This window comes from Bos grunniens, chromosome 24, assembly GCF_055505025.1.
Source record: "Bos grunniens cultivar Pamir isolate PY7600 chromosome 24, Bosgru_T2T1.0, whole genome shotgun sequence".
Lineage (NCBI taxonomy): Eukaryota > Metazoa > Chordata > Mammalia > Artiodactyla > Bovidae > Bos > Bos grunniens.
Window position 1 is genome coordinate 51,006,588 of NC_141188.1, and position 12,108 is coordinate 51,018,695.

General features: G+C 39.0%; 1 protein-coding gene across 4 annotated transcripts in view; it reads right to left on the bottom strand.

Annotated features, from left to right (window-relative positions):
• ACAA2 (acetyl-CoA acyltransferase 2) overlaps positions 1-12,108 on the bottom strand; it is a 38,509-nt gene that overhangs the window by 13,503 nt on the left and 12,898 nt on the right. For 2 of the 4 annotated variants that reach the window (XM_086373453.1, XM_086373455.1), the window contains exons 3-4: positions 5,649-5,777; positions 601-717 (exon numbers count right to left, since the gene is read on the bottom strand). In XM_086373453.1, coding sequence (XP_086229579.1) covers positions 601-717; positions 5,649-5,777 — 246 coding nt within the window. The remainder of the gene's footprint in view (positions 1-600; positions 718-5,648; positions 5,778-12,108) is intronic. The other 2 variants (XM_086373454.1, XM_086373456.1) reach the window with 1 other exon arrangement.

Here is a 12,108-nt window from a genome sequence, read left to right on the forward strand (position 1 = left end):
CAAAAAGGCCAGGTGAGAAACAGGGTGGACAGGATAAATCAATGATTATGACTGGGAAAGCCTAAGAACATACAATGTCATTGGCCCTTTGATGCAAAAAGGACAGCACACTATCACTCTTAACAGTACTACTCAGGTGGTTTGTAAAGGACTGTTGTTTATCTGACTGACTTGGACACTATAACCTATTTCAAGAGAATGTTTTCTGTGGTAAAGAAGAAATCTATTTGATGGAGATTGCTCCAGAAATAAAATTTCCATTAATTATGGCAAAGATTTAATTATCTGGCTTACCAGTTGTTCAGTAGAGAGATTAATTCGATCTTTACCCATCTGTTTAATCCATTACTTCCCTTGCTTCATCTCCCCAAGTGTTAATTACACTAGCAGACGTGTGCTGAGATAAAGTCAAATTTTATGTGAGTTAAAATGTCAAAATCAACAACTATGAAATAGTTTACAGATTTCAAATAATTCATATCTTGCCAAATCCCTATTAACAGAACTGGTTTAAGTTTTTTCCTCTGCCCCAAAATGGTGTTATTAAAATTACAGTATAATAGCATAGAAATAATTCTTAAAAATTTTAATGATTCCAACCTTGAGCTCTGATCCAAGCTTAGTTCCAAAACGAATATTTCTGACACAGTAGGGAGCCTGGCTCATGCTTTCAGTTCCTCCACACAGGACAACTTCAGAGTCTCTAGAACAAATTTCCTATTTAAAAACAAACAAACAACACCCCAAAATCCTTTTATTGTGACGGAAATATGTATTAAGCAGTAAACCAACAGTGAAGCTAATAAGTGCCCTTCTTACAGTCAAACGTTCACATTACAGTGTCTCAAAGGGAAATACAAGTGATTTCAAAGCGAATGTAAAATACTCATTCCCAAGATACAAGGAGGAAAAAAGCTAGCAGACTTTTCAATCATTTACGTAGAAGTAACAAATCCTACCTACATTTTGACAAAGAATGGTAATTCATAACTCAATACACATCTTGAAAACTAGCAGAGATATTATAGTATAAATGTACAGATTGCCAGCAGATAAAGAATAAGCCATTAAAAAGGCAAAAGTAAAATTTATCCTATTAATCAATGGACTTGAAGTAGACCAGCTTTATAAAAACTATGTTAACCTATGGTAGTCATAAAGAGGAATCTGTTTATTCCAATTTTTCCCACTATTTGCATTTCTCAGAAAAACCCCAAATAACAATCCTCTAGGAGTCCAATGTTTAAAATGATTGCTAGGAAAATCAGGGTACATATATTGTAACAGAAATAAATAAATGTGAAAGTAACTTGTTCATTACAATATGTTTTATCTTTCATTTTGTAATAAAAGATGAAGACTTTGAAAACATAAAGACATTGACAAATTAAATTTTACTGTGTCCCTTTTCCCTATGCTCAAGGGAGGAAATCTATTTGCTCAACTATCCCTTGAAGAGATACTAGTTTGTCCTTTGACCAACAGTATTATTCAGTACCTTTATAATAAAATACATTTTGTATCATCCTCTAAATTCTCCAACTCCCTTCCTTACCTTATAGTCTTTATTCACTGTTTTGAACTGCCTTACCTGGAACTCTTGTAGACCTGGCATCAGATTCTGCCACTACAACTTAGTAAACTTAATGCCTTTAATAATCAATTTCCTTGCCTATAAAATGGGAATAACAGTTCTTGCCTCATAGGACTGTTGTGACGATTATGTGAGACACTGAATGTAAATCTATGTCTGGCACATAGGAAGCACTCAATAAAAATGAGTCACGACTAGCTTTTTAAAAACTGTGTTAAAATACACATAGCATAAAACTTACCATTCTAATCAACTCTAGCTGCGCAAGTCATTAAGCACATTCACAATGTTATGCAACCAACTACCATTACTTCCAGAAGTCTTATCAGCTTCCAAAATGAAACCCTGTATCCATTAAAGACTAACTCCCCATTTTCTCTTCCCCACAGGCCCCAGCAATCCCCATTTTACTTTCTGTCTCTATGAATCTGACCAATCTAGGGACCTCATATAAGTGGACTCATACAGTATTTGTCCTTTAGTGACTGGCTTGTTCCATTTAGCATGGTGTTTACAGGGTTCATCACTAGCTTTTATGAAATGATTTTCTTGCATGCTCATAATGTATATATCCAAAAAATGATTTTCTTTCTATGAATATTTTTCCAAGAAAAATCAAATATTGACCTCTCTTCATAAATACTATAAAATTTAAAACATAGTGTTACACTGAAGTGAGGCATTTCCTCTCAGTTCAGTTCAGTCACTCAGTCCTGTTCGACTCTTTGCGACCCCATGAATTGCAGCACGCCAGGCCTCCCTGTCCATCACCAATTCCCGGAGTTCACTCAAACTCACGTCCATCGAGTCGGTGATGCCATCCAGCCATCTCATCCTCTGCTGTCCCCTTTTCATCCTTCTCCCAGTCCCTCCCAGCATCAGAGTCTTTTCCAATGAGTCAACTCTTTGCATGAGGTAGCCAAAGTACTGGAGTTTCAGCTTTACCATCATTCCTTCCAAAGAACACCCAGGACTGATCTCCTTTAGAATGGATTGGTTGGATCTCCTTGAAGTCCATGGGACTCTCAAGAGTCTTCTCCAACACCACAGTTCAAAAGCATCAATTCTTCGGTGCTCACTTTCTTCACAGTCCAACTCTCATATCCATACGTGACTACTGGAAAAACCATAGCCTTTCCTAGATGGACCTTTGTCGGCAAAGTAATGTCTCTGCTTTTGAATATGCTATCTAGGTTGGTCTTAACTTTCCTTCCAAGGAGTGTTTTTTAATTTCATGGCTGCACTCACCATCTGCCGTGATTTTGGAGCCCCCAAAAATAAAGTCTGACACTGTTTCCACATCTGTTTCCCATGCAGTGATGGGACCAGATGTCCTGATCTTCGTTTTCTGAATGTTGAGCTTTAAGCCAACTTTTTCATCAAGAGGCTTTTTAGTTCTTCTTCACTTTCTGCCATTAGGGTGATGTCATCTGCATATGTGAGGTTATTGATATTTCTCCCAGCAATCTTGATTCCAGGTTGTGCTTCTTCTAGCCCAGCATTTCTCATGATGTACTCTGCATATAAGTTAAATAAGCAGGGTGACAATATACAGCCTTGATGTACTCCTTTTCCTATTTGGAACCAGTCTGTTGTTCCATGTCCAGTTCTAACTGCTGCTTCCTGACCTGCATACAGGTTTCTCAAGAGGCAGGTCAGGTGGTCTGGTATTCCCATCTCTTTCAGAATTTTCCACAGTTTATTGTGATCCACACAGTCAAAGGCTTTGGCTTAGTCAATAAAGCAGAAATAGATGTTTTTCTGGAATTCTCTTGCTTTTTCCATGATCCAGCGGACGTTGGCAATTTGATCTCTGGTTCCTCTGCCTTTTCTAAAACCAGCTTGAACATCTGGAGGTTCACGGTTCACATATTGCTGAAGCCTGGCTTGGAGAATTTTGAGCATTACTTTACTAGCATGTGAGATGAGTGCAATTGTGCGGTAGTTTGAACATTCTTTGGCATTGCCTTTCTTTGGGATTGGAATGAACACTGACCTTTTCCAGTCCTGTGGCCACTGCTGAGTTTTCCAAATTTGCTGGCATATTGAGTGCAGCACTTTCACAGCATCATCTTTTAGGATTTGAAATAGCTCAACTGGCATTCCATCACCTCCACTAGCTTTGTTCATAGTGATGCTTCCTAAGGCCCACTTGACTTCATATTCCAGGATGTCTGGCTCTAGGTGAGTGATCACACCATTGTGATTATCTGGGTCATGAAGATCCTTTTTGTACAGTTCTTCTGTGTATTCTTGCCATCTCTTCTTAATATCTTCTGCTTCTATTAGGTCCATACCATTTCTGTCCTTTATCGAGCCCATCTTTGCATGAAATGTTCCCTTGGTATCTCTAATTTTCTTGAAGGGATCTCTAGTCTTACCCATTCTGTTGTTTTCCTCTATTTCTTTGCACTGATCGCTGAAGAAGGCTTTCTTATCTCTTCTTGCTATTCTTTGGAACTTTGCATTCAGATGCTTATATCTGTCCTTTTCTCCTTTGCTTTTAGCTTCTCTTCTTTTCACAGCTATTTGTAAGGCCTCCCCAGACAGCCATTTTGCTTTTTAGCATTTCTTTACCATGGGGATGGTCTTGATCCCTGTCTCCTGTACAATGTCACGAACCTCATTCCATAGTTTATCAGGCACTCTATCTATCAGATCTAGTCCCTTAAATCTATTTCTCACTTCCACTGTATAATCATAAGGAATTTGATTTAGGTCATACCTGAATGCTATGCTATGCTATGCTAAGTCACTTCAGTCGTGTCCGACTCTGTGTGACCCCATAGATGGCAGCCACCAGGCTCCCCCATCCCTGGGATTCTCCAGGCAAGAACACTGGAGTGGGTTGCCATTTCCTTCTCCAATGCATGAAAGTGAAAAGTGAAAGTGAAGTCACTGAGTCTTGTCCGACTCTTAGCGACCCCATGGACTGCAGCGTACCAGGTTCCTCCATCCATGGGATTTTCCAGGCAAGAGTACTGGAGTGGGGTGCCATTGCCTTCTCCATCATACCTGAATGGTCTAGTGGTTTTCCCTACTTTCTTCAATTTAAGTCTGAATTTAGCAATAAGGAGTTCATGATCTGAGCCACAGTCAGCTCCTGGTCTTGTTTTTGCTGACTGTATAGAGCTTCTCCATCTTTGCCTGCAAAGAATACAATCAATCTGATCTCGGTGTTGACCATCTGGTGATGTCCATGTGTAGAGTCTTCTCTTGTGTTGTTGGAAGAGGGTGTTTGCTATGACCAGTGCGTTCTCTCAGCAAAACTCTATTAGCCTTTGCCCTGCTTCATTCTGTATTCCAAGGCCAAATTTGCCTGTTACTCCAGATGTTTCTTGACTTCCTACTTTCGCATTCCAGTCCCCTATAATGAAAAGGACATCTTTTTTGGGTGTTAGTTCTAAAAGGTCTTGTAGGTCTTCATAGAACTGTTCAACTTCAGCTTCTTTAGCATTACTGGTTGGGGCATAGACTTAGATTACTCTGATATTGAATGGTTTGCCTTGGAAACGAACAGAGATCATTTTGCTGTTTTTGAGACTGCATTCCAAGTACTGCATTTCAGACTCTTTTGTTGACCATGATGGCTACTCCATTGCATCTAAGGGATTCCTGCCCACAGTAGAGGATATAATGGTCATCTGAGTTAAAATCACCCATTCCAGTCCATTTTAGTTCGCTGATTCCTAGAATGTCGACATTCACTCTTGCCATTTCCTGTTTGACCACTTCCAATTTGCCTTGATTCATGGACCTGACATTCCAGGTTCCTATGCAATATTGCTCTTTACAGCATCAGACCTTGGTTCTATCACCAGTTACATCCACAACTGGGTATTGTTTTTGCTTTGGCTCCATCCCTTCATTCTTTCTGGAGTTATTTCTCCACTGATCTCCAGTAGCATATTGGGCACCTACTGACCTGGGGAGTTCCTCTTTCAGTATCCTATCATTTTGCCTTTTCATACTGTTCATGGCGTTCTCAAGGCAAGAATACTGAAGTGGTTTCAGTATTCTCCAGTGGACCACATTCTGTCAATGCTGCTCTTACCTGACATCCACTCACAATGGACTGGAAACCAGAGCCACAGAGCCTGTTAATAGTGATAGCTGGGGTCTCTTTTGGGATTCCCACACGCAAACCAACATGTCTTGCCAAGTATATAGCATCTGAAGAACTCTGGAACAGAAGGAAAAGAAAAAGAATTGCCTCTATAAATCTAGGAAATCAAGAAAAAGGACAAAATATACTAAAATGTCCATAATCTTTAAAAAATTATAAACAATTTGGCTCTAAGGTATGACATAATACATACAGGTATAACATATTTTGTACATTAAGTGTGAATGATTTGAATATAAACTGTAATTTGGTTGACTGGTTTTTAAACAAACTAAGTATGAGAAATTCTTATATTAAATCTTTAGGAGAATACAGAATTTTATAACAATCAGAGCTGTTTAAAAATGTAATAGGCTGTCTCAAAGTAGTATGTGCTTTACCAAAGGATGCATCTGAGACTGTGGTTCGCAACCTTAGCTGCGCACTGTAATAACCAGGGAAGCTTTGTTAACGTAGAAACACACATAAAACAAGGTTATTTTTTGATCTGTTAACAAATATGTTGTGGCTGGAGGCTCACAGGAACTGTCATTTCACTGGAAACGGTTGTTCAGCAGTTGCTAATTCAGCATACTCTATATGCTGAATATACAAAACGACAAACTATACAAAACATAACTAGTGTGAATATTGAGAACTGACTACCATGAACAGTTGTGTGCCAATAAATTATATGCATGCATATTAAATCACTTCAGTGGTGTCTGACTCTTTGTGACTCTATGGACTATAGCCTGCCAGGCTCCTGTGTCCATGGGGATTCTCCACACAAGAATACTGGAGTGGACTGCCATGCCCTCCTCCAGGGGATCTTCCCAACCCAGGGATCAAATCCATGTCTCTTAAGTCTTTTGCACTGGCAAGCAAATTCTTTAACACTAGTGCCACCTAGGAAGCCCAATAAATTACTTAGGTGAAAAGGAAAAATGCCTTGAAAGAAATAACCTTCCAAAACCAAGTCAAGGAAAAATGGACAATCAGAATAGAACTATAACAAGTGAGTTCAGTTCAGTTCAGTCGCTCAGTTGTGTCCGACTCTTTGCAACCCCATGGACTGCAGCATGCCAGGCCTCCCTGTCCATCACCAACTCCCAAAGTTTACTCAAACTCATGTCCATTGAATCAGTGATGCCATCCAACCATCTCATCTTCTGTCATCCCCTTCTCCTCCTGCCTCCAATATGTCCCAGCATCAGGGTCTTTTCAAATGAGTCAGTTCTTCATAGCAGGTGTCCAAAGTACTGGAGTTTCAGCATCAACATCAGTCCTTCCAATGAATATTCAGGACTGATTTCCTTTAGGATGGACTGGTTGGAATTCCTCGCAGTCCAAGGGACTTTCAAGAGTCTTCTCCAACACCATAGTTCAAAAGCGTTAATTCTTTGGTGCTCAGCTTTCGTCATAGTACAACTCTCACATCCACACATGACTACTGGAAAAACCATAGCCTTGACTAGATGGACCTTTGTTGGCAAAGTAATGTCTCTGCTTTTTAATAAGCTGTCTACGTTGGTCCTAACTTTTCTTCCAAGAAGCAAGTGTCTTTTAATTTCATGGCCGCAATCACCATCTGTAGTGATTTTGGAGCCCAAAAAAATAAAGTCTGACACTGTTTCCACTGTTTCCCCATCTATTTGCCATGAAGTGAGGGGACCAGATGCCATGATCTTAGTTTTCTGAATGTTGAGTTTTAAGTCAACTTTTTCACTCTCCTTTTTCATCAAGAGTTCTTTAGTTCTTCTTTGCTTTCTGCCATAAATGTGGTATCATTCTGCATATCTGAGGTTATTGATATTTCTCCCAGCAATCTTGATTTCAACTTGTGCTTCATCCAGTCCAGCATTTCTCATGATATACTCTGCATAGAAGTTAAATAAGCAGGGTAACAATATACAGCCTTGAAGTACTCCTTTCTTGATTTGGAACCAGTCTGTTGTTCCATGTCCAGTTCTAACTGTTGCTTCTTGACCTGCATACAAATTTTTCAGGAGGCAGGTCAGGTGGTCTGGTATTCCCATCTCTTTCAGAATTTTCCACAGTTTATTGTGATCCACACAGTCAAAGGCTTTGGCATAGTCAATAAAGCAGATGTTTTTCTGAAACTCTCTTGCTTTTTCGATGATTCAGCAGATGTTGGCAATTTGATCTCTGGTTCCTCTGCCTTTTCTAAATCCAGCTTGAACATCTGGAAGTTCATGGTTCACGTACTGTTGAAGCCTGACTTGGAGAATTTTGAGCATATTTTGCTAGCATGTTGGCTTCCCTGTGGCTCAGCTGGTAAAGAATTTGCCTGTAATGCAGGGGACCTGGGTTCGATCCCTGGGTTGGGAAGATCCTCTGGAGAAGGGAAAGGCTACCCATTCTAGTATTCTGGCCTGGAGAATTCCATGGACTGTATAGTCTATCGGGTCGCAAAGAGTCGGACATGACTGAGCGACTTTCACTTTCACTTGCTAGCGTGTGAGATGAGTGCAATTGTGTGGTAGTTTGAGCATTCTTTGGCATTGCCTTTCTTTGGGATTGGAATGAAAACTGACCTTTTCCAGTCCTGTGGCCACTGCTGAGTTTTCCAAACTTGCTGGCATATTGAGTGCAGCACTTTCTTTTGCTGGCATATTGAGTGCAGCATCATCTTTTAGGATTTGAAATAGCTCAACTGGAATTCCACCATCTCCACTAGCTTTGTTCGTAGTGATGCTTCCTAAGGCCCACTTGACTTCACAGTCCAGGATGTCTGGCTCTAGGTGAGTGATCAAACCATCGTGATCATACAAAGATCTTTTTTGTACAGTTCTTCTGTGTATTCTTGCCACCTGTTCTTCATATCTTCTGCTTCTGTTAGGTCCATACCATTTCTGTCCTTTATTATGCCCATCTTTGCATGAAATGTTGTTCCCTTGGTATTTCTAATTTTCTTGAAGAGATCTCTGGTCCTTCCCATTCTATTGTTTTCCTCTATTTCTTTGCATTGATCACTAAGGAAGGCTTTCTTATCTCTTCTTGCTATTCTTTGGAACTCTCCATTCAAATGGGTATATCTGTCCTTTTCTCTTTTGCCTTTAGCTTCTCTTCTTTTCATAGCTGTTTGCAAGGCCTCCTCAGACAACCATTTTGCCTTTTTGCATTTCTTTTTCTTGGGGTGAAGACTGAATTAATTAGTACAAAACACTACTCACAAAAAAAGCCAGATGGGCTTCATTACTGAATTCTACCAAACATTTAAAGAAGATACCAATTATTCACGAACTGTTCCTAAAGAATAGAAAAGGATCACTTCCCAACTCAGCATGAAGCCAAAATTATACTGATAAAAAATCAAAGATATCACAAAAATTACTGATTAATATCTCTTATGAATATGGATATAAAAATCTTCAACAAAATACTAGCAAACAGAATTTAGCAATTTAGAAAAAGAATTATACACTATGATCAGTGCAAGGGTCATCGAGAAATGTAAGGTTGTTTCATCACCTGAAAGCAATTAATATATCACATTGTATCAACAGAATAAAAACCAAAAATCATATTATCTCAGTTGACATAGAAAGAGCAACTGACAAAAATCTAACAACTTTTCATGATAAAAACACTCAACAACCTAGGAACAGAAAAAGAATTTCCTCTATCTGATAAAGGAAATCTACAAAAATCCACATAACACCATACTTAGTGCTGAAAGACCAGAGGCTTTCCCCCACAGTATCAGGAACAAGAGAGCAACATCCATTTTTTGTCACTTTTATTCAACATCAGAGGTTCTAGACAGAGTAATGAGGCAAGAAAAATAAATACAAAAGTAAAAGAAATACAGATTGGAAAGGGAGAAGCAAAATTATCTCTGCTCTCAGATGACATGATGTTATATACAAAAAATCCTAAGTAATCAACTAGAAAACCATTAGAACTAATAAATGAGTTCTGCAAGGTTTCAGGATATAAGATTAAATATAAAGATCAACTGTATTTCTTTTTTCTTAAAATCAACTGCATTTCTATACACTTGCTATGAACAATCTGAAAATTAAATAAGAAAAGTTTCATTCACAGTAGTATGTAAAAGAACAAAATAGTAATAAATTTATAAAAGAAGTGCAAAATTTATATTCTGAAAACTGTAAGACATTGTTGAAAAAATTAAAGAGGATTTATACAAAAAACATGCCATATTCACAGATCAGAAAACTTACTAATACTGTTGAGATGGCAATACTCCGCCAACTGACCTACAGATTCAAAACAATCCTATCAGAATTGTAGCTGACTTCTTTGAAGAAATGGATAAACAGATTCTAAAATTCATATTTTAGAATTGCAGGAGACCCAGAATAGCCAAAACAACTTTGAAAAGAAAAACTGAGTAGGAGACTCACATTTCTTTGATTTCTAAACTTACTATGAAGTAGTGATAATCAAGATAATCAAGACAGTGTGGAACTGACATATAAAGGGTAGACATACAGATAAGTGCAATAGAATGTGGAGTCAAAAAATAAAATCACGTGTCTATGGTCAGCTGATTTTCAATAACAGTGCCAAGACCATCCAATGGGAGAAAGAAGAGTCTTTTCAAATGGTGCTAGAACACCTGGATAGTCATATGCGAAAGAATGAATTTGAACCTGTACCTCAAAACATATATAAAAATTAAATAAAAATAAACCAAAGACCTAAATGTATGAGCTAAAACTTAGAAGAAAACATAGGAATAAATCTTCACAACCTTAGATTTGGAAATAGATTCTTATATAATGACACCAAAAGCCTGAGCAATAACAACCAAAATTGGGCTTCATCAAAATTCAAAATTTTCATACTCTAGAGGATATAATTAAGAAATAAAAAGATAATCAAGTATAGAAAAATATTTGTAGATCATAATTTCTGTTAAGGGACTTGTATCTAGGATATAAAAACAACACTTATGAATCAATAATGAAAAGACAAATAACTTAATTAAAAAGTGGGAAAAGGATATTAATTAGGCATTCTCCAAAAATCCACCTGCAATGCAGGAGACCCCAGTTTGGTTCCTAAGTCGGGAAGATCCACTGGAGAAGGGATAGGTTATCCACTCCGATATTCTTGGGCTTCCCTTGTGGCTAAGCTGGTAAAGAATCCGCCTGTAATGTGAGAGACCTGGGTTTGATCCCTGGGTTGGGAAGATCCCCTGGAGAAGGGAATATAGCTACCCTCTCCAGTATTCTGGCCTGGAGAATTCCAGGGACTGTGCAGTACATGGGGTCACAAAGAGTCAGACAATGCTGAGCGACTTTCACTTTCAAGAAGATATAGCAATGGACACAAGCTCATGAAATTATGTTCAGTATCATCAATCATCAGGGAAAGGCAAATTAAAATCACAATGAGATACTACTTCACATTCACTAGCATGGCTACAGTAATTAAAAAAAAAAAGACACACAATAACAAGTGTTGACAAGAATGTGGAGAAAGTGGAACCTTCATACCCTGTAGACGGGAATGTAAAATGTTTAGCCGCTTTGGAAAGCAATCTGAAAGCTTTGAAACAACTAAATGTAGAGCTAACATATAACCTAGCATTTATACTCAGGCATACACCCAAGGGAAATGAAAACCTGTGTCCACACAGAAACTTGTACATGATGTTCAAAGCAGTATTATTCACAGGGGACAGTTGTGCACCTCCCTCTGAGCCTTCTCCCAGCTCTAAGAGCTGAAAGCACGCAGTGGAGGAGGTGGCAGTAGTCTCAAGGCATCTCACCCAGTCTGGAAACACCTTATAAGCCAGAAGAGCAGTGACTGGGGCTCTAGTACTGTCAGTGGCAGGGCTTCCCAGGTGGCTAGCGGTAAAGAACCCACCCGCCAATGCAGGAGATGTTAAGATGCAGGTTCAGTCCCTGGGTTGGGAAGATCCCCTGGAGGAGGGCATGGCAACCCGCTCCAGTATTCTTCACTGGAGAGTCCCATGGACAGAGGAGCCCGGTGGGCTATATAGTCCATAGGGCTACACAGTCAGACACGACTGAAGGGACTTAGCACACACGCACTGGTGGTGGCAAAGCACTAAATGTAGAGCCTCCATCCCGTCAATGAGGTGTGGGAAGAGTAAGAGCATCCCCATATCTTGACCACACTTTGAAGGCATATTCAGCTTTCAATTACTGCAAATGAATGATCTATTTTGTACACCATATACAGCAAGGTAGAGGGTAAAAGAGCTTCTCATTCCCCAAAACAAACATTGACCAAACTTCTACTGTGTGTAAGAAATTATAGACGACGTATTGCATTGCTTAGGCTTGCTATTCTCCCCAGGTGGCACACAGAGAGAACCAATTTACTTCAAGTAAGTCAAGGAAATTAATCTGTTATTTAAGAAGCAATGAAATGTATCCCAAGTCCC